The 21,209-nt window shown below is 48.4% G+C and overlaps 1 protein-coding gene across 1 annotated transcript; it reads right to left on the bottom strand.

The window, feature by feature from the left end:
• Positions 1-786: 786 nt before the first annotated feature.
• On the bottom strand, positions 787-15,631 carry dennd2c (DENN/MADD domain containing 2C). Its single transcript, XM_036534261.1, has 18 exons — positions 14,497-15,631; positions 13,073-13,197; positions 12,826-12,941; positions 11,925-12,098; positions 8,716-8,802; positions 8,426-8,468; positions 8,112-8,299; positions 7,327-7,436; positions 6,892-6,961; positions 6,291-6,368; positions 5,954-6,094; positions 5,704-5,852; positions 4,945-5,122; positions 4,023-4,064; positions 3,666-3,774; positions 2,580-2,819; positions 2,200-2,286; positions 787-2,106 (listed from the first exon to the last, which is right to left on the bottom strand). Exons 1-18 carry the CDS (start codon positions 15,429-15,431, stop codon positions 2,075-2,077), a joined length of 2,904 nt encoding a protein of 967 aa, XP_036390154.1. The 5' UTR covers positions 15,432-15,631; the 3' UTR covers positions 787-2,074.
• Between the last annotated feature and the right edge of the window lie 5,578 nt (positions 15,632-21,209).

The raw sequence follows: 21,209 nt of genomic DNA, 5'->3' as shown, positions 1-21,209 counted from the left end.
GTTATAGGGTACACAGCAGTATCACCACACTGCCCTGGGGAAAATATTAGGATACAATATTGTCATCATTGGCAGGGGTGGGGGGTGTAACTGAAAACAAGGCAAAGATAACAGAAATAAAAACATTTTACAACTAGCTCAGGTATCATCTCACAACTAGCAGATCACTGTTTACTAAGATAAACAAACACACTTAAATTCATTAAAGCTGTTTTTGACAAGATTATAAAAACTCAAATTCACGGTATCTTCAGATATCACAGCATCTACTATTGTCAGCCTAAACCTGCTTCATTTGTGTATCAGCTTTCAGCCCATCCCAGGTTCATATGCATATTATTCAAAACCGAGTATGTTGCTGACAGTTCGTGTCAGGCAAAATAGCAAGCACTCAGAGAGTACCGAGTTTAACAGTGACTAATGCGTCTTCTGTAGTAATTAAGGTATGTGAATACGGAGGAGGGGAAGATAAGGTACCTCTCTCCCACTGCACTTATCCAGATAAACTACATGAGTCAAAGCTTGGCAGAATGACCTTGTCTTGCCCGAAAGTCCTGAAATGATGAAATTGTTGAAATGTTGTGTGCCAACACCTACACTCCAAATCATATATATTTAAGATACACTTCACTTTGAACCTCTTTGGTGATTTCTGCACTGTACCAATGACGACTACACCAAGCTTAAGATTTGTACAAAACGGGTTTATTTTGAAATGTTTTGAGAAGATATTTTATGGTTGTACAAAAAGTATAAAACCTGTACAAAATGTCAAAACAAGCCCTTCAAAAACACGCATAACCAAGCAGGGAGGCCCCTGTTGTTTTTTATGAAAGTATAAAACTCCAGTTAACAGGAAGAGATGATTACTGTCATTCACATGGAGGTAAGGTGTCTGTGTTCTGGTCCTTATTTCTCAATGTGTGTGTCTGTGTATGTAGACATACTTTTCATGAAGACTTCAGCAACTGAGATGAGATTTCAAACTGCACAAGAACGAAGCAACATAACAATCTTCCTTTGAACAAAATAAATGCCATTGTAAGCATACTGGTTATACCCTGTAGAGGTCTGACTACAGTAAACAAAATATATTACAACATAACCTTAAAGTAAAATGGAAGTCAATGGGAAATCCGTCTGGAAAAGGCAAAATATATCCATTTACTGAAGTGAGTCTTGACACCTTCTGACAAGATAAACCTCATGAGAGGAAGTTTAAACCATGGAACCAATAATTCTGGCAGGTTTAGTCATTTAAAACGTCAAGAATGAAAAATGCGTTTCAGCACATTACATATTGTGGAATATATGATTCATGAGGATTTGGTCATAACGTTTGGAACATTTCATTGGTCACAGATTTTTTTCCCTTAAACCTAATGACCTCCCGGCCATTAAAGCACAAACTGTAGTAAATCAGAGGACAATCCCTAGGACACCTAAACCGGTTTCTATGAAAGCTGTTTTCCAAAGACTGACTCTCCATCAGCAACGAGAACAGGGTAAATTTTATAAAACATCACTAACATGAGCATGTTCCTCTAAAGATAGGGCCAGTCCTGCAGACCGGTATGCAGAGATAACTGTCATAAAGCAATGAAGACAACAGGGAAAAACTACAAGGGAAAGGAACACGGTTAGTGACGGGAGATATAAATAATTAGTCACATAAATTAAAGCAAAGAGCTTTTCTTCTGAAATATTTTTTTGCAGCTTTTCAGCACATCATTCACACGTACATAGTGCCTGCTCCTTCCACTCTTCCACCTTCCAGTTACATCATCCTTGAAGCTTACTGTACAAACTCCTCATTTCCAGTCTTCCTCCGATTGCAATTGCACAAATTCTCTCAGACTAGAGGTGCGGCTCATTTTGGGCATGAGCCGTTTCTCCGTCAATGTCCTCCACACTCCACGTTACAGAGGTGCAGCGACATGTCCCCATGGGCCACTGTCCCACCCTGCCACAGCATTCCAGCAGCTGGCCTGGGTCCAGGGGACGCCTGCCACAGTGCACTGAGCAGTGAAATCACATCTGTCCCCACGACAGAGAACAAGTGCCGGAATGACTCTTACTTCTTCTGTAGGAATTTCATCTTGTGTCCTGAAAAATGCAACAAAAAGCCGAGGTAAAATAAAACAGCAAAATAAAACGAGTACATCATTGATCCGTTTCGTAAACATGACGTCTGCTCACCCAATCCCTTCAGGAACTTGTTGACTCCGCTGGGCTCTGGCTCTGGGTTTGAAGCCAGATACTCTGCAGCTCTCACTTCAAACAGACCTGGAGGGGGAAAGGAGGGATAGGGCCGTCCTCTCTATATGAGACCAGCCTTTCTGATACTCTGGAGTGTGGACATTCTAATGCGCAGCAAAATCCATACAATCACATTCAGCTGAAGGGAGCCTACATGCTGTTGCTCTAAACTGAAGAACATGCCATTCTTAAACACATGGTTCCAATGTTATCCACTCACAACCACGATCATCCACATCCGCTGAATCTCCCCATACCTCCCCCTCTCGCACTGATAAACGGCCCCCGTCTCTCCTCTTGCATACGCCCCCCTCTCTCACCCTTCACGCCCCCCTTGCGCAGCTCCCTGTCCTGGATGAAGCCGGCGAACATCTGCGTGTCCATGAAGAGCTGCAGGAACTGCCGGGCCCCGCGGGACGGGTGCGATTTTCGGAAGGCCTCCCGCTGCAGCTCCCGGCTCCCGCAGGCGGCCTCCATGTGGAGGGAGTAGTGTCCCACCAGCTCCACAAAGAACCGCACGAACGCCTCCGACACCAGGGAGCTCAGGCTCGACTCCTCTCCTGCAGACAGAGATACAGAGAGTTAAAACAAGCAGTGTGCGGCAGTGTGGGGCAGTGGTCAGGAGTAGGGCTTGTAACCGAAAGTTTGCCAGTTCGATTCCTTGCTGGGGCACTGGCGTTGTACCCTTGAGCAAGGTACTTAACCCAAAACTGCCTTACTAAATATCCAGCTGTATAAATGGATAATGTGTAAAACTGCAACCTATGTAAGTTACTCTGAATGAGAGCATCTGACAAATGATAATAATGTAAATGCAAACAGGTTAAAGACATTTACATTACATTTACAGTCATTCATTTGGTAGACACTTTTACCCAAAGCGACTTACAAGTAAGGCAGAGTATAGAATACAAGCGAAAGCCATACACGGTGTCACAATATTAGAAGTGTTACATGACATGATGTTTCAATAGTTGGCCCGACAAGGTACAAGCTAGCTGGTAGAGATTAAGTGCATTAATAATAATGCACCAATCATTTTATTTTAGAGAAAAGAGAGTTAAGAAATTGCTTCAGGTGGCAGTGAGTCAGGTGATCAGTTAAGTGCGGAAGAGTGTCTGTTTAAGTGTCTTCTTAAAAATAGTGAGTGACTTGAAGTGTGGAAGGTCATTCCAACATCGGGGGACAACGGCAGAGAAAGTTCTGGATAGTGATTTTGTGCCGCGATGTGATGGGCCCACCAGAGTATATGTATGTATGTATAAGGAGTCTCACAGAAAACACTCCAGGAAGAGTAAACACAATTATACAGACAGCCCAGCTGTCTATATGATTAAAAAGCAGTGCATAAGCTGGCTTGAAAGAGGAATCTGTCTCTGTCGTTCTGATTTACACGCTGTACCCACCTCCTTTATTTTGCCCTTCATCTTGGCCTAGTATCTCCACCCTCTGTTCCAGAATCTGGTGGAGGGCAGCCTGCAGTTTATTGGGTAGGATACAGTCCTCGTCCCCAAGCTGGGAGGGGTTAGGGGGTAAACACAAGGGGAGAAAAAGTCCATCTTACACAGAATCCAAGTACTTCCATAAATCCATAGCTACCACTATAGGACGTGCCACTGAGAAGTCTTAGAACTGCACTCTTGCCCAGACAGATATTATTCAATGCCCACCAAGTGCCACCTCCCCCTCACTCACACTCATATGGCAAATACTACAGCTGATTCAGTTACTCGGTCGACTAAAACCAGAGCTCGCCCACCTACCTGTTTCACAAACCTGTCTGCACACAAATCCACAATCAGCACCTGGGGGAAAAAAGAGAAACAACAGCATTTTAATAAGTAAGTATTTTATGAAAACCTCACATGCTGGGCATTACCATTGGAGTATCTAAAGTCTAAAGTCTGCTGCAGGTACAGAAGTATTGCATTTTTATTGTGATTTTCACACATCAACAAGTCTGATCTTAAGAGACAAATCTAACAAGTTTTATTTCAGAAATTAAAATATCCATTTTTTTCTTGCAGGTGCGAATGAGGTGGAATTCACTTTTCCTTTTCATGATGAGGCCCGTTCTCCATGAACAGAAATTTGCTGCACTCAGACGACGTGCTTTACATTTTCTCTGGAAAACTGTGGATGAGCTGGTAAGATGAGAATGCGAACAGCGTGATTGACAGGTTGATACTGAAATGTGTCAGTCTGTTTGCGGCACAGCTTGGCTCTCTTGCCACCCATGTGGATGACACTTTACCGAAGCGGCTCACTGATGTTGGTCACTTTAGTTCTTAATTAATGCCACTTCAGCTTGTAGCTGTCATTTAGACACGTCTTTTCACGGCAGTAGTAATACTACAGCAGGCTGCCAACATTTAAAGAATCCAATAGGTTGCGAGGTAGGATCTGTGAAACATTTTTAATGCCAATCCAACTGAACCAGAATGTGAACCAGTCTCCGAAACACTTTACATATGTCACCTATAAAGAATACGACACTTATGCTGTTTACTACACGTGGATGCAATTACAGATGCCATTTGGGAAGTTTGTTATTTTTCATTTCTTTACTGTGGCAAGCAGAATATTAATTTTATTAAAAATTATTTAAACCTGTCCAAAACAAGCAGCCTCTCTGGGTCCTCATGAGAAGGTATGACCTCAATGGTCATGTGCTCGGAGACTGACCTCCTCTATGGGCAGATCCAGCAGCTGGGGCAGGCATGGGGACAGCGCCCCCATGAGGAACGGGGTGGGAGAGCAGCTGATGTCCAGCATGCTGGCGGGCAGCACGGGCACGAAGGTGTGCTGCCAGGTGAAGGGGTAGAGCAGCGCCAGGGCGGTGTGGGCACAGCGGGACAGCGTGCTGAGGTGTGTGGGGGGGGGAGAGAGGGAGAGGGAGAGGGAGAGGGAGAGTGGGGGGGGGGGGAGAGAGGGAGGGGGAGAGGGAGAGAGAGGGAGAGAGGGGGGGGGGAGGGGGGGAGAGAGGAAGAGAGAGGGAGAGAGAGAGAGAGAGAGAGAGAGGGGAGGGGGGGAGGGGGGGAGAGAGAGAGAGAGGGGAGGGGGGGAGGGGGGGGAGAGAGGAAGAGAGAGGGAGAGAGAGAGAGAGAGGGAGAGAGAGAGGGGGGAGAGAGGGAGGGGGGGAGAGGGAGAGAGAGAGGGGGAGAGAGAGAGAGAGAGAGAGAGAGAGAGGGAGAGGGAGGGAGAGAGAGAGAGAGGGCTGGGTAAGGAGAACAACATACGCACCAAGACACAGCCTCCTCATGCATGAAGGGCACTGGAAAAGGCATGAGAGTGTACATGTGTAAAGCACTTAGTGCTGTGGCATTGTATGGTAGTACAGTGCAGTAGCGCTGTACAGTAGCCTAATGACTACGTTTTTAGTGTGTAAACATCTGTGGATATGTAACCTGCCAGGGTGCAGGCACGCCAGGGGCAAGCGCGTACCTGAGTTTGTCGGCGATGAAGATGACCCTCCTCTCCAGCACCAGCGAGGCGAAGACCTGCAGCAGCTGGCCCACGCTGAGGCACTGCAGCAGACACTCGAAGTCCACATGCTCCAGGCGGGAGTCCACCGGCCGGCACAGCGTCAGCACCTGCGGGGGAGGGGGAGGGACAGAGGCGGGTCAGCGGTGTTGACCGAGCACCGAGCGGTGCGACCCGCGCCGGCTCCGCCGACCCGCGCTCGCTCCCTCACCTCGTTCCCCGAGCCTGGCAGGAAGCTCTTCACGGTGACGGTGCGTCCCGGGGCAGGGAAGGGGGCCTCCATGACGCTGCGCATGAAGGGGTACACCAGGGCCGGGGAGATCTCCCTGCGCCTCTCCACCTCCTCCAAAACCTCGACACACCCACACACAGGCCATCTTAGCATGCAGCGGTCAGCTCTTTCAGAGAACAGCGCCCTGCTGTTACCAGCTTAGGACACTCTTTGTCATCACACACATGCCATCTTAATTCATTCATCAACTCAACACAAACATGTGCACACACTTTCATACAAATGCACACGCGTGCACACACACACAGATTCTTACCTTGGCAAAGAGGTTGAAGCACCCCAGCCTACTGACAATACAGTGAACCTCAGGAAGCCTCTTCCCCTTTCCACTGGGCTGAAACACACACATGCAAACACTGTTTTAACTAACCGATTACAATTCATTCACTTAGCTCATATACTTATTCCACTACATTAATTAGGACATTATCGATGCACAAACTTACAGGGGCATAATTTAATATCTGGGAAATGTAAACTTTGCATGTAAACTTTGTAGTGCCCTCTTCAATTTCCCTTTCATTCTGATGCATCTCAAGCTGACATATGTAATATATTTTTCAATAAATTGAGCCCTTGAGAACTGAGCGACATTAATTCATATTGTTTTGACAACTTCACCAGCCTGGTAATGGAATGGCATATTCATATTCATTTAGTTTTAACAGAAGACCCCATGGTAAAGCAGGCTCTAAGCTGTGAGAAGACACAGTGGTGGGGCAGCAATCTGACCTGCTATTTGAACAGACAACCGTGACTCCAGTCCTCAGACCACCAGAACTGTTGAGCCATCTCAGCGTGTTTACTAATCACACACTCGGCCTCCCTGACTCACACACACGCACGCGCACGCTCACCAGAATCTTCCGACAGTAACCAAACCAGCGGCTGCCATCCTCTCCCGTCAGGACAAAAGAGAAGGTTTCACTAGAGACGACAAAAAAAAAAAAAAAAACAGACTGAGCTCACAGAAAAGAAACATAAAGCTCAGCTGTCCTTCTGCCTGGGCAACAGTAATGGGCCAGTCCTGCTTTTTGGGGTGGGGACACAGTGTTTCCTACTAATGCATTACAGGCCCTCAGTGGACAGAGGCCAGAGGATGTGAAGCCCTGAAGGAACTGTGGGGTTTACTCAAGGATGAGTAACAGCGGTGATGCAAAGGGCAGTCTGAATCACACAGAGACAAGTTTTCAGCAAAATGACTAAGTTCAAGTCACCATGGTGCGCTGAATCCCTCACAGAGGGAGGGTGGGGGGTGGGGGGGTCATGTGACAGGGGTGTCCGAGGCTGACCTGGGGAAGTCCGCTGATGGGCGCCAGTCCAGAGAGTCGGGGAAGCAGAATTTGGGGATGGCCTTCAGCCGGTCCTCAGCCTCACGGGAGAGACGGGAAGACTTCTCAAACTGTAGAAACAAAAACAGGGGAGACATTCCAGTCAGCCACAGTGTTTACGGTTTTCATTCTTTCACACAGGTCTGTGCTGGTTACAGCCATGGCAATAAAATAAATTTGTGGTTACTGAGGAGGAGGGAAGAAGCTGGAAGCTTCAGCTGCATCTCAGATCACCATGAGCATTTCCATCAAGTCCAGGTAGGGTATGCCCAAAGCTGACTCAAGGATCAACCTATGTTCTTGTCCAATCGCTGCCTGTAACCCGTGTTCTTGTCCAATCACTGCCTGTAACCCATGTTCTTGTCCAATTACTGTCTGGCAGTGGTCACGACTGTCATCCTGCCACAAACCCATTTTATGATCACTCCACACGACTTCGGATCTTTCCATTTGGAATATCCTTGCCAGTTCATTGTTGCATAGAGATAACTGTAAATCTGCAATATTTACAGCTACAGTTCAAAAAAAAGAAGAATGGAAACTCATCTTTATGTTCACTGAGCTAGAATGGCATGTTTTAAACTACCTGAGGCCAAAACAAACTTCACTGAATCGAAATGTTCTCCACTGGGTCTATCCTTACCATTGTAAGTAAAGCACACTCTTACACACACACACACACACACACACACACACACACACACGCGTACACACATACTCTCACTCACACACACAATTCTCTCTACCTTGTTGGGGAACTGCTGTGTAATCTCAGGGGAGTACGTGTTTCCAGGGGAGCTCTTTCTCAGCGACACCACCACAAAGAGCTGGAAGAGCTGCTGCTGCTGGAGCTGGATCAGGTCCCTCTCCAGGGTTCGGTACCCCGGCCTCCTCCTCAGGGTGGACTGGACATAGACCGAACGCCGGTTCTCGCCTGGGTGACAGGCAGAATAATCAGGAGGAAAAGAACCTTACTATCTACTATTAAAATCATTTAATTTAAAAGCTGCAGGAGAGATAATGATGGATCCACCTCTGGAGAGTGAGATAATAATCTGACCTTTACTGCTCTCCTCTGGGTCACTCTCTGTGCCGCTGTTTTCCTCTGGCCACAAAGAAGGAAAGAGTGAGATGTAAGGAGGGGGAGGGGGAGAGAGGAGGAGGGAGAGAGGAGAGAGATGAGCCAGACAGAAAAGCTGTTTGGTTCTGCTTACATTTCTGTATACATTCATGAGTTGTGTTACATGGTTTATCAGTGTGTGACCATGTTGGATATGTGTGCGCCTGTACATGTCTGTGGGGACACGTTATGGTGAGACACAGCGCGCGGGGAAGTCTCGTACCTCTGACGAAGCCGTCATGGCTGTCGCCTCTCTGGTTCCTCACCCTCTTCCACCCCCTCTTGGCGCTGAAGATCTCCTGGATCTTGTTCACGTACTGCAATTCAGCACACACACAAGGGGCCGTGTGGGACATTGAACAAATCAAACAGCGCCACCCAGCTCTACAAAGCTCTGTCCCTCCCACATCTCTGCTGGACTGAGACGCACTCGACTTTGGAACGACTGAGGCACCATTTCGGGACGGGGGCCATTACGTTTGTTGTTGATGGGAAGAATTACGCCCAGTAGAGCTTCAGATTTGGGGGAGAGGCGGAGGAAATGAGTAAGCAGCCAAACGCAGAAGCCAGCATCCATGAAGCCTGGGCTTATCTCAGACAGGACAGCCTGCACCATGCAGTCCCAGGGCCTCCCCATGCCGCGTGCCCACGGAAACGGGCCCACACCGCTGCTTCTGCCCTGATAAAAGCCCAGTGTCACCCTGCCCCCCTTGCACGCAACAGACATTACAAACACAGCAACACAAATTCATCCAATATACAGTCATCCTAAGTAAAAGAACAAATAAAACCGTTTACAATGCTGAAATTAGAAGTTCTAAGAGCCTCAGAGTCTTCCTAGCCTTCAACGGGTGCAAGATGCCATGGAGAAAAGAGACACCGATATGTAAACTGCACCGCAGAGTATCACTGTCAGGCAGACAATACTGTTGCAAGTTCACATTTATATGCCAGAAGGTGTCTAAAGAGGAAAAATCACCCACTCAATAGATGTCAAAGGAAGTGACACAGCATAACTGTATTTTCAGCTCCCTATTAACTTCAGGATACATCGCTATCCACCTCTTCCACAAATATAACACAGCTATACAATATCGGATCAGGTCCATCAGGAAAGATGTTAGACCATCAACACTAAACAACAAACTTTGACCTCGAAAATTCATAGATGTGTGAAAGAAAGAAGACACACAGCAAATTTCAAGCTCCTGCAACAGAGACAGGGGAATCCATTTAGCGTGAAAGCATATTGGAATTTTCTGATGAGGCCAACGTGAGGCACGACTCCAGCAGCCAGCCTGCAGCTTGGAAGCCAGACAGCACATAGCCATTTCCTTCAGCAACCCCCAGCCAGCTCCATTCAAACCCCCATTGCAGGTTCGGGCAGCGCACCTCCCCTCCGCCCGGGCGTGAGGGCGGCAGAGTGTTCTCACCTCCTGGGGCAGCTCTCTCTCCCCGCCAGAGCAGCCCGGGTCCATTGAGTCCCACTGTCACATCCCCTCCCAGGGCTCTGCCTGTTCCCTCCCTCGCCCCTCTCCCACTGCCTCTCCGCCTTCTCTCCGCCCGAACACAGCGCCTCTCCAGCATGTTTCCTCATTCCTCCTCTCGCACGGCCACTTCCCCTTTCCTCCCCCGCCAACTCGCTGTGACCGCTTCCGTCACACGGAATGCTGAACTCACAAGCCTCACAAGCCTCACGAGACCTCGGCTCACGGCCGGCCCCTCCAGGGACGGGACACGTTCCGAGTTCCCCACTGTCAGCGTCACGGGCATCTCAAACCAAAGATCGTAATACTGCCTGACTGTAACACTCAGCTGGGTGACAACTCTCACTCTGAATAATCATTGAATTGCTGTATCATTCATTTATAGACTAGACTAAACTGCATATAAGACCAACACTGAACCTCAAACAGAAATTTTTAAATAATATAAATAACTGTAAGGTGCCAGTTTGCAATGTTGAGGAGGCTGATGTCACTGCCATCACATGACCCCATTCGTGCGGACTGAGAATCCAATCTACACGCAGCCTTAACTAATTGGGGTCACACGACACCCCAACATTCACACTTTCCACACAGTTTTGTTGTGACAGAACAGTAGGTGATTATGATGTAATCTGATCCCGCCCACTGCTGGTCACATGGCAAAAAAACTGTTCTATGTAGAGTCCTTCACACGCTCACTCCCTCAGCTGCTGAATGCACTGCTCAAAAACACAGACTTCTTTCAGCCTAGTCAGTGCACACAAACACAACTAAGATAAAAACAAGGCTCTTTTTACCACTAACTCAGCTTTGTCTCGCAACCAGCACACAAGCTGACTGTAGGTCTCTGTTTACTGGGATAAACACACACGCCGCAATTCATTAAAGCACTTTTCTTAATGTCATGATTACGAAAATCATGGCGGCATATCTGCAAATATCACTATGCTCAATATCATTGGCTTTTTGCCTAATCTTATTGTTCCTGCATTCAATCCATGCCAAACATTTAATCTGCATTTTTTACATTTGGCGTGCAGTCATATCCAGAACAACTTACAAAGAACGAGGACAAAGAAGCACCTCATTAAGCTGTATGAAAGACCATACATACTGCAGACAAGTGATCACATCCACACACGAGCCACACAGTGCTGTGAAATGTGCTTATTGAAGCATGTATGTGCTAAATGAAATTCAACACACCCTACAATGAGACACTTAAGGGGAAGATGCATTATGCTTGGGAAGGAAAGGCAAAATTCAGTCGGAAGAGGTGGGTCTTAAGTGTATGATGGAAGATAGTCAGTGATTCCCCAGTCCTGACCGGTGTGGGAAGCTCATTCCAGCGCGCTGGAGCCAGAACAAACAGAGGCAGCGTGTGGCTACAGCCAGACGTCCTGGCATTGCAGAACAGAGCGACCTGGCTCTTGTGTGTAGGGTCTGATGATCAACTGAAGATAAGGGGGAGCCATTCCCCTCGCTGACTGGTAGGCTAATGCCAGCAGTTTGAAATGGACGGAAGCCATTACTGGTAGCCAGTGGAGGGAGATGAGCAGGGGAGATTATGGACCAGCCAAGCAGCAGCATTCTGACTGAACCACATGGGTGTGATTGTACATGCAGGAAGCCCAGCAAGAGGGACCTGCAGTAGTCTAGGCGGGAGGAAACCAGGGCCTGGACCAGGAGCTGGGTTAAGCATGTGCAAACTTGAATCGTGTCCTCCATGCTTCCTTGATTATTACGTTCCTGTCGGTGAGATATGGTTCCAGCACTTAACCACACCTGAATATTTATAACAAGTCCGCAATTAAGAGCTCTTACATCTATACAGAGATAGATTTTTCCATGTGGAGCACACCGAGCAGAATATCTGGTAAGCATGTAGAATATCTGTGATTTTATTGTCCATCTGCACTGAGGTGTGTTAGACCCAGGACAGTACCAACCGGAGGCAGCCTGCAGGTCTTGTGGCCAGCTGCGCAGCGCTTGGGCGGGCCCGGCCTGGAGGGGGGCACGCACGACGTGGGCGTGGCCGTCTTAAACCCCTCCTTCCTGTCAGCGTTCCACTGCTTCTCTACCTTTTCAGAGGGCATTCGCAGAGTCAGAGGCTTGGGAGGGAGCTGCAGAGAAAAGGGGGTGGTGGAGGAACACGGAGAGGGAGGAGGGGAACGAGTAAGGCTCAGCCCAGAAGCACCTCCTAGGCTCTTCCCAAAAGCCCTTCTGGATCCTCCCCATAGACAGGAGAACGATGGCACAAACTCCACATAGGAGGAGAGGTAGGTGGAGCCATAAACATATCTCTGATATCAAATACTTTCAGATCTGTGGGGGAGAATCAAGAAGGGGCTAGGGTAAAAGGCTGGGTGGTGCTTCTGGATTGGGCCAGACAGTATATCACACTTGTTAGGAATTCTCACAGTGAGGCTGCCATCTGTTGGCAATAGGTGGCAATTACAATTTTTAACATCAGTATCACTAGAAGGAGCTTGTGTGCCTTCTCTGTCGTTCAACCAGGCTTCGTTTATCAACATGACCAGTTTGGAAGAATTATGTCATTTTCAGAAACTGAACTGGGGGAACCAGAGGCTCAATCAGCGGTTTATCAGCAGTAGCAGAGCTGGGTAAAACAATGGAAATCATTTGAAAAGATAAATAAACAAAGCAGATTGTTCTCCATCATACGTCCTCAGATCAAACCAAAGCAGCAGGTTCGCACGCACTGAGTCGCAAACATAACTCCAAGTAAACTACAAGTTACTAAGTTGGCGTACAGCTCCTTTCATATTTCTGAATCCCAACATAAATATATGAAGCTGCTGCATTATTGAGCCTGGAGTGGCCTCCTACCTTGGGGGTACAGGGGTTGCGTCTTTGTGCTACTGTCCAGGGTACTGATCGGCCCCTCAAGAGGCCAACTGGGGCCAACTTCACATCCTCGTACGGGTTCTCTCTGGACTGGTCCGCTGTCGAGAGGAGAGTAGGACATGTTGGGTGACTCATCACAGCATAAATCAGTATGTCATGAGTGGTGTGGGGGCTACAGCACTCCACACGCATAAACATTTATACAGGGGTCCAAGGACAGCAGACTCACAGATGATGTCTTCGTAGATGTTGTCCTCGGAAAGAGTGTGGTATAACCCCGACCGTCGCCCTTCGTCCACCACTGCCCCCTGCTGGCCTGTCAGCTGCACGACATCCTCAAACTCAAAAGATTTCCTGGGGTGAGGGAAGTGGAAATGACAGAGCGGGAGAGAGCCGCGTTTGAGCCGGCAGATATCCGCGCATGGTCACATTTACTGCACCACTCTGCTGTGCTTACTGCAAACACGCCTTTGACTGTGTGGTACTTTTAATTAATTTTGTCATTAGATCTCTAAATTAAATTGAGTGGAATGTGCAAGAAACAATAGGGTAACTATGGAGATGGAGCGGAGAGAAAGACGAATGAGTCTGGAGATATCAGGGGCAGGAAGAGGGACAGAGACCGAGAGAGGCCGGCAGCGCAGACAATGGCCAAACCGTGACGGTTCAAAAGAACTGCAGGGGCGGCACTAAAATGTGTGTGTGCGCGCGTGCGTGTGTGTGTGCGCGCGCGCGAGTGTGTGTGTGCGTGCGTGTGTAAAAACAACCAAATGTGACCTCTGGACCCTTGCCCGCCAGAGAAGTAGGCCACATCCACACAATGGGCCGTGCTGCTGCCAAAGACACGCTGACATCACGGCTGGCGCCGGGCCAAGCACTCGGCTCTGGGTCCACAGAGGGGCCCGGCAGATCCTCGCAGCAGCGTAACACTGCACCCCTTCCCAGCCTCACAGTTTAACACCCCACTCTGCACCAGCGCGTATGCGCTCGGCTGTGCGCGTAAACAAACCCCACGCACACACACGGGGGGCGCACAGAGGCCGTTTCTATAGATTACACATTAACAAACCGCAGTATGCATTAACAAACCGCACTAAGCCCATACCGTCTGTTTACTTAAGGCCATAGGCGGCTGTAACATACACACGCAGCTTGTTAAAATTCAAAGAACACTTTTCAGGAGAAATGAAAAATATTTGGATGTACTGTTAGTTTAAAAAAATGTCCATTTCTGCACAGTCCCTTCTTCACTACATAAAGTAGTTTTTAATATTTCATTGCTGTAAGTAATATATTTGCTCAGTTTCTGAGCATACCTATGCAGAAGTGTTATTAATAGACATCTTCTGATATTAAGCCATGAGCTGGACAGACCTAACTCAGTGAACTCAGTCAGACAACCTGCAAACTGCAGTAAACAGAAAATAATACACAGCGTGAGTAATTCTCTCCCTTTGCTTAGTTCATATTCTCAGTTCTCCCTCCCCCCAATAGCTTGTGTAAATTAAATACCAATCTGCAACATGCTTGAAATAGCATCATCATTTTGAAAGAGCATTAATGATTGCACAATACGAGCTATGCATTTTGATACTTTCACTTCTTCTCTACTTGTCTCTACTTGGTTCAGCCCAGGAGGGAGGCAACTTTTACCTGTTCTTCTTGTGCCGCGAGAGTCCGTTGCCATGGGTAACGGGACAGGGTGGGGGCGGGCAGCTGGGTGGGGGGCCACTGGCACGAGTCTTGACCTGTGATTGGCTGGCAGGCGGGGCCCAGTTCTCCCATTGGCACCAGTGCCCTGGGGGACTGTCTGCTCCCCGGTACTGGAAAGTGCGCTGCGGTTTGGGGGGAGGGGAGCTCACCAGGGAAAGCCCCCTGTCCTCTGCCCTGGGGCTCTGCGCTCCTGCTCGGTCACCCTCCTCCCGATTCCAGAGCGATTCCTCACCCTCCAGCCTGCGCCAGAAACCCCGGGAGGTGTAGAAGTTTCCAGGAGGCAGAGCCGATCCGGGGTCTTCTGCAGACAGAGAGGGGGAATCAGCCTCCATGATGCTAATGTCCATGATCTCCCTGCTGCTGTCTGTTTTGGCTGCAGGGGAGATGACAGGGTCAGAGGTCAGATTTGGCATGGGGGCTGAGACTGGGCTGGGAGTTGGGCTCAGGTTTTCCACTTCATCCAGACGCTTGTGGTTCTGCTGGAGGTCCAGCTTCCGGCCGGCCCCGCCATGTCCACACCTTGCTTGGTTTTCCCTGAAGTCCAGCCCCAGGCTTTTGGCTTTGGCTAGGCTAGCCTTGCTACGAGGTTCACAGCTTCTCCCATCGCCGCAAACTCCATTTCCCAGGACGTCCCCAGAGAGGGTCCGAGACACAGGTGTCCCTTGACCCCTGACCTTCACGCCCTGACCCTCCTCCTGCTGGCTGCGGCCTTCCCATTGCGAAATCTTCTGCTTGATGCTGATGCCTGGGTCACGGCTGAACGGTCTGCCCGAGGCTGGGGAATGCCAGGGGGCAACAGCATTTCTCCCTCCTCCTCCTCCTCCTCCCCCTCCTCCTCCTGTTCTCCCCCCTCCTCCTACCCCCACCGACAGCATGGTAAGAGGGGGAACACAGCCAGCAACTCCTCACTGTGTAGCCATAATTGCTGGGGGCATCTGGGCCAGTCTCCCCCTGTTGGACAGGCAGGGGTATTGCCGTGCACGCCTATCTCTCTGCTGGTTTCTGCAGTTCTCTACTCCTCTCCCTCTCTGTTTCTTCTCCTCCCACTTGTCAGTTTCCTCTTTCTCCTCTTCTTTTTTCCCTTTCTGCTTTCAAGCAATCCTACAAGGTACAAGACACAGTTGCTGTAATTCACATACCCTCTTTAAACACACGTCACTGCTATAAGATACACCCATCGCTGGTCTCAAACACGCCCATCGCTGTCTCAGCAGTGGGACACCCATTGCTGTCCCAGACACGCCCACCGCTGTCCCGGACACGGCCACCACTGTCCCGGACACGCCCATCACCATCTCAGACACACCCATCGCTGATTCCAGACACGCCCATCACCATCTCAGACACACCCATCGCTGATCCCAGACACGCCCATCACTGTCCCAGACACGCCCATCGCTGTCCCACACACGCCCATCGCTGTCCCACACACGCCCATCGCTGATCCCAGACACACCCATCACCATCTCAGACACGCCCATCGCTGTCCCAGACACGCCCATCGCTGTCCCAGACACTCACACTGCAACACATGTGATAGGAAGGAGAGAGGGAGGGAGAGGGAGCAAACACATGAACAACGGTCTGGCATTTAGCTGAGATACTGCGGGGGTTAAAAACATAACAGACACACAAACACACACACACACTCTCACCCAACCACCCCCACGACGGTGCAGCAGTGGAAGGGATGTACGAATGTATGCAGGAGGAGGAAACTGGACAGGATCGGTTCCCCCAAGGTCAGCAGCCAAAAATAAAACGGAGACAGAGACAACAGCAGGAACAGGGCGCTGGAGCATTGTGCTGGGTGTCTGGAGCTCCCCGCCTCTGAGAGCTGTGTCTGCCCTTAGCTCCAGCTGGGCGCTCTCTCCCTGTATCAAACATTCACACGCTTCATCTTAATGAAACGTAATCTAATCTATCTCGTTTTAAAGCTCTCCGCCTGAAGACCATGGACAGTTGGCTATTCAAAGAATTTTTTACATTTAACTCTCTCAGCAAAACACAAAATCTCTTGAAACCTAGGAAGAGGCCACCGTTGCCAAGATACAGTCATAGAGACAACATATACAGCTGTGTGTGCATACATTTGTGCAGGTGTGCATCTGTCTCTGTGTCTGTGTGCCTCTGTCTGTGTGTATGTGTAAATGTGTGTGAGTGCGTGTGTGTGCGTGTGTGTGTGTGTGTGTGTGTGTGTGTGTGTGTGTGTGTGTGTGTGTGTGTGTGTGTGTGTGTGTGTAAAGCTTGTCCTGAAGCCGCATCGCAGGTCTCTGTGAACGCATAGCAGGCAGTACAGCGCGAGCTGAAAGCATTCAGAGAGGGAGACACGGTGAAATTCCTCAGCGCTGAGCGTCCACTTCTGATGATAATAATAATTCTATGCGCTGCATTCCAAGAGGGCCAGCGAGAGGGGGGGGCGGAGCGGGGAATGGATCTGACCAGAAACAGTCAGTCAGTCAGGGCCCGCCAAAGACGCCTTTGTTCTGTCTGACCTAAATTTAATGCGTGTGCTAGAATCCCACTGAGGCAGTGCCAGGACCCATCCCCATACTGCACTGTCACAAGATAATAACGGACCTCCTCGGCCTTCGCATGTGTGTGACTATGGGGGGAGCACTGTAGCTGTGTGTGAGTTACGGCGTATGAAGTTGGGTATATGTGTCTGTGCCGATGTGTCTGTCTGTTTATCCAAGTGGGAGTTATTGTGTTTGAGTATGAATGGTGCCCACAGCGTATCACCAGTTACAACTAGCTAAATCATACCAAGGCTAACATCAGCGGACAACAGCTTTGCACCTTGATTCGTTATTTTTCAGGGTTTTGTAGTCAAATCTGAGATCCAGTTGTAAAATAAGACCACCCCGCAAACGCAGCAGTCTTCTACCCTATGTATAGCAGTTACTTTTAATAACAGTAATTGTCTCCACGCCTTAAGACAATGACAGGAAAATAATATGGCAGCTGAACTGCTTTTTGACCACACCTCACAGATGCACACACGCCTGTGACATCACAAGAAAGAAACCCAGCCGAGCGAGAGTATGAGTTTCGGTCTGTGTGAGTGAGAGTGAACATGGGTAGGAGTGAGGCAGGGAAGTTTTTTTTTTTGGTCTGTGTGTGTGTGTGCGTTTCCGTGTGTGTGTGTGCCACTGTTTTGAAGGAAACTCCTGTCTGTGTTTCCTGAGTCTCAGGAAGAGTGGATCAGCAGACTGTCCACATCCAGGGCAAGGGGAAATTCAATACAGTCCGAGCAGAGACCATTCCAAGCTTTTATTCCTCACAATGTTATTTTGAAATTCATTTAGCTGGATAAATATTGTCCGTTAAACTCTGTTGACACAGAGATGATATATTTCCAGGCTCTTCTGAGCGTTGCTTGAGCCAGAACTGGACCGTAGCTATAGCTGATGGTAGGCCTCACACCCTAACGTGTACACACCAATCAGTTCCAGTCAGTGGGAGAATGAAATCACCAGTGCAAAATCCGTTAGCCATACTCTCTCTCTCACTCACTCATACAGTTACTAAGTCACAGTCATGCTTGGTCTCTTGCCATACAACCTTTCGCAACGGCAAAAGAAAACCCGTTTGACGGCCTGTGTTCCGCTTAACCGTCCCATTCTGACACAACAAGCATAAACCCGACCCAGCTTTTAAACTGGCCCGACCTGCCACCAAGTCGGACTACCTCAGCGAACACGGATCCGAGTTCATTTACCCACACGCTTGCTAACATACCCTGTGGACGTTGCAAGTAAAGTTGCAGTTTACCGCTAGTTAACGCAGGCTAGCTGGTGATCCAGCCATTAATGAGATAGGCAAGATTGTCATCTGGTATTCATGTGGCAATGATTATAGGGCCGAATGAAAAACAAGGCTGAGTTGGAGGAGGAAGAAAAAAAAACTTGAATGACCCAGCTGGCTAGCTAGCGAACATTAGCTATGTCAGCCAGTTCCCTGCCCCATTAGTTATATCAGACCGGTGCCAAAGCAATACAAACCACACGGAGATATTTTAGTCATAGCTGGATCAGCTTCAAACCTGTATCTGGCCCACGTAAAGAAAGCAGTTTTATTGTCTGCGTCTCCGCCTATGCCTTTGCATATAAAGAGCGATTACTGCGACGGAGGGGAACGGCGAGTCGGCTGCAATCAAAGGAGGAACCAGAACGGGCGCTCCCCTCCCAGCGCCGTTAGCCTGCGGGCTGTAATCATAATCTCTCCGTCTCTGCGCTGCGCGAAACCACACACACCGCCACCACTCCGCCCGCAGAACCCAGACACCGGGGATTACAGCAGCTCCCCCAAAATCACACCCTATCATAACTTCAATTAAAGCTAATTGCACCTTCAGAGCGCGCCACGTTCCCCGCCCTCCGCAGGTATTGTCGCATGTCGCAACTCGCTCTGGGGTGGGGTGAGGAGGGTGGGGACGGGAGCGTTACCGTGGCGTTTCTTCCGCACGATCCCTGTGCAGTCTGCACACACCGAGCCCCGTCACTACCACGTGTGCTCTCCAACGAAGCCCCCCGAGGGAAACGGCAGAAATTCTCCGATTGGTGGAGTTGGTTAAATCTGCAGGCCTCTGGTGAACCAGCCTAAGGGCCCCTCGAAAAGAGTTTCGATAAAACGGTTTCCTCTATTGCCTTCGTGCTGGTTAAATTGAACTGAGTTGAATTCTGTGGGTATAAGCCGCGGGCTGTTTTGACATTGACAGCCGCTCGCAAAAAAAAACACAAGAGAGACAAACGCTCAGCCTCGTAAAAAAATCTCTCTCCCCGTCTCTAGCGCACAGGCACGCATTAATAAAGCCGTAAGTGCGACCAACTCGTCACGAAAAGCAGCGATCTCTGGACTCTGTGAGGACAACGGCCCAGGGCCACCTCCACCCCTCCATCACCAGCAATGCTAACACAGGATATCCAGCCGACCGCATACTGTTCCACTCACTGGAGGCCTGCAGGGCTTGCCCCGCTTCCAGGCTTCTAATGACCTGGTTGGGGCCAGTACGGACAGAGACTCTAGCGGTCTGTTTTTTTCCCAGGTTCTAAATCAGCTCCTAGTTGAAAGGCCCCCATAAAATCAGCAGGCCCCCCAGCAGCCCTGGGGCGTGGAGCTGTCCAGACCTGGCCCTGTTAGAGACACAGCTCATTCTTTACCATTGGGCGCGTGGGGGGGTTGGGGGCGAGGCTCATCCCTGTCCCAGATGTAGCAGGCTGAGGGTCTCTCCATAAATCTGCTCTTGCGATGAACACGGGTCATTGGGAAGACTTAATCTCAGTAAGTGGATCAATTGATTGATCTAAGTTTTTTTTTTCCCCCACACAGAACAACAGGGCTGACAATCCCCCTAAGCAAAAGACATGCTGACATGAGCTTCGCTGTCACTGGCCTGGCCATATGCCGAAGTCTTCAAGGAGGTGATGAGCACCAGTGCACACAATGAAAACGTTTTCTTTAAAAACGCAAACACTGAAGCCCACCTGAGTTAAAACAATAGCTGTCTCAATGAAATATACATAAATTGATGATTCGTCTGAATAAAACATCGGCAGGGAAATCTAACGTATACAAAAATATTGAAAATGAAATGAATGTGACAAATGATGTACAGATAGGTGAATATGACATAATGAAACAATTATGGCTTCTAACCTTAATAAATAAGTCAACATGCCAGTTTATTCTTGTCATGTACTATAGCTAAACAAGAATGTGACCGATTAGACGAAAAAGCATGTCCAATAATCAGCCAGGATCGAGTAATGATCTGGGAAGGGCCGCTACAGATCACTGCTCAGTAAAGACAACCACGTTGACGTTTGGATTATATGTTGCACACAAGTAACTCCAAGTATCACAACGTTGACAAATCAAACAAAGGATGCAACTGTTCCAACTCTGCAACAGGACATGACATATTTGGGGGTTTTTTTCGTTTGTCATATCCTATAACATCTTCTTATAGCCACCTATACATCTATAATCTTACGACCCTGCGCATTCTACTAATTACAGATCGCTATGAGAAGTCTGATACATTAATTTGCATCTATTCATCCTCAAAAGCAGTCAGTCGCTAGACTAGCTAACATTAACTTATCAATTAATCAATGAGATTCTGCTTAAAACTGGTGTGTTGTTGTCTAGGCAAGCCTTTCTATTGTTGCACTTTAGTTATAGCCAACTTAAGTGCAACAATAAGAAATCTGTAAAGAGAAAAACAGCGTTATAAAAAACACGTGATACAAGAGAGAAAAGTGACACTTGTTCGGAGAGTTAGTTAGCAAGTCTCGGCAACGAAACACGTACTAGCACACGTTTTGTTTTTGTTTTATTTATTTATTTATTTTTTTACTAATAAACGTTACCTAGGAAATTACAAACTGTTTGAATATGTCAACTATCTTGCCACAGTAAGGAGAGGGCTATGAAGTTAGCAAGTGAAAGTCTGAGAAACCATACGACTGCCATTCCACATTTCGGTAAACTAAATAGCTAACCTGTGAACATAATTTGAGGTGAAAAAAGACATGGTCACAGATAGGTAACTGACAAATGTGCTTGACAAAATTACCTAGATAGCTATAGTATCTAGATTAACAATATAGCAGTTACTTCTCTATGTAATCAAATTAAATTAGCTATGT

Source organism: Megalops cyprinoides, chromosome 7, assembly GCF_013368585.1.
Source record: "Megalops cyprinoides isolate fMegCyp1 chromosome 7, fMegCyp1.pri, whole genome shotgun sequence".
NCBI classification, from domain to species: domain Eukaryota; kingdom Metazoa; phylum Chordata; class Actinopteri; order Elopiformes; family Megalopidae; genus Megalops; species Megalops cyprinoides.
This window is presented reverse-complemented; position numbering and strand designations above follow the sequence as displayed.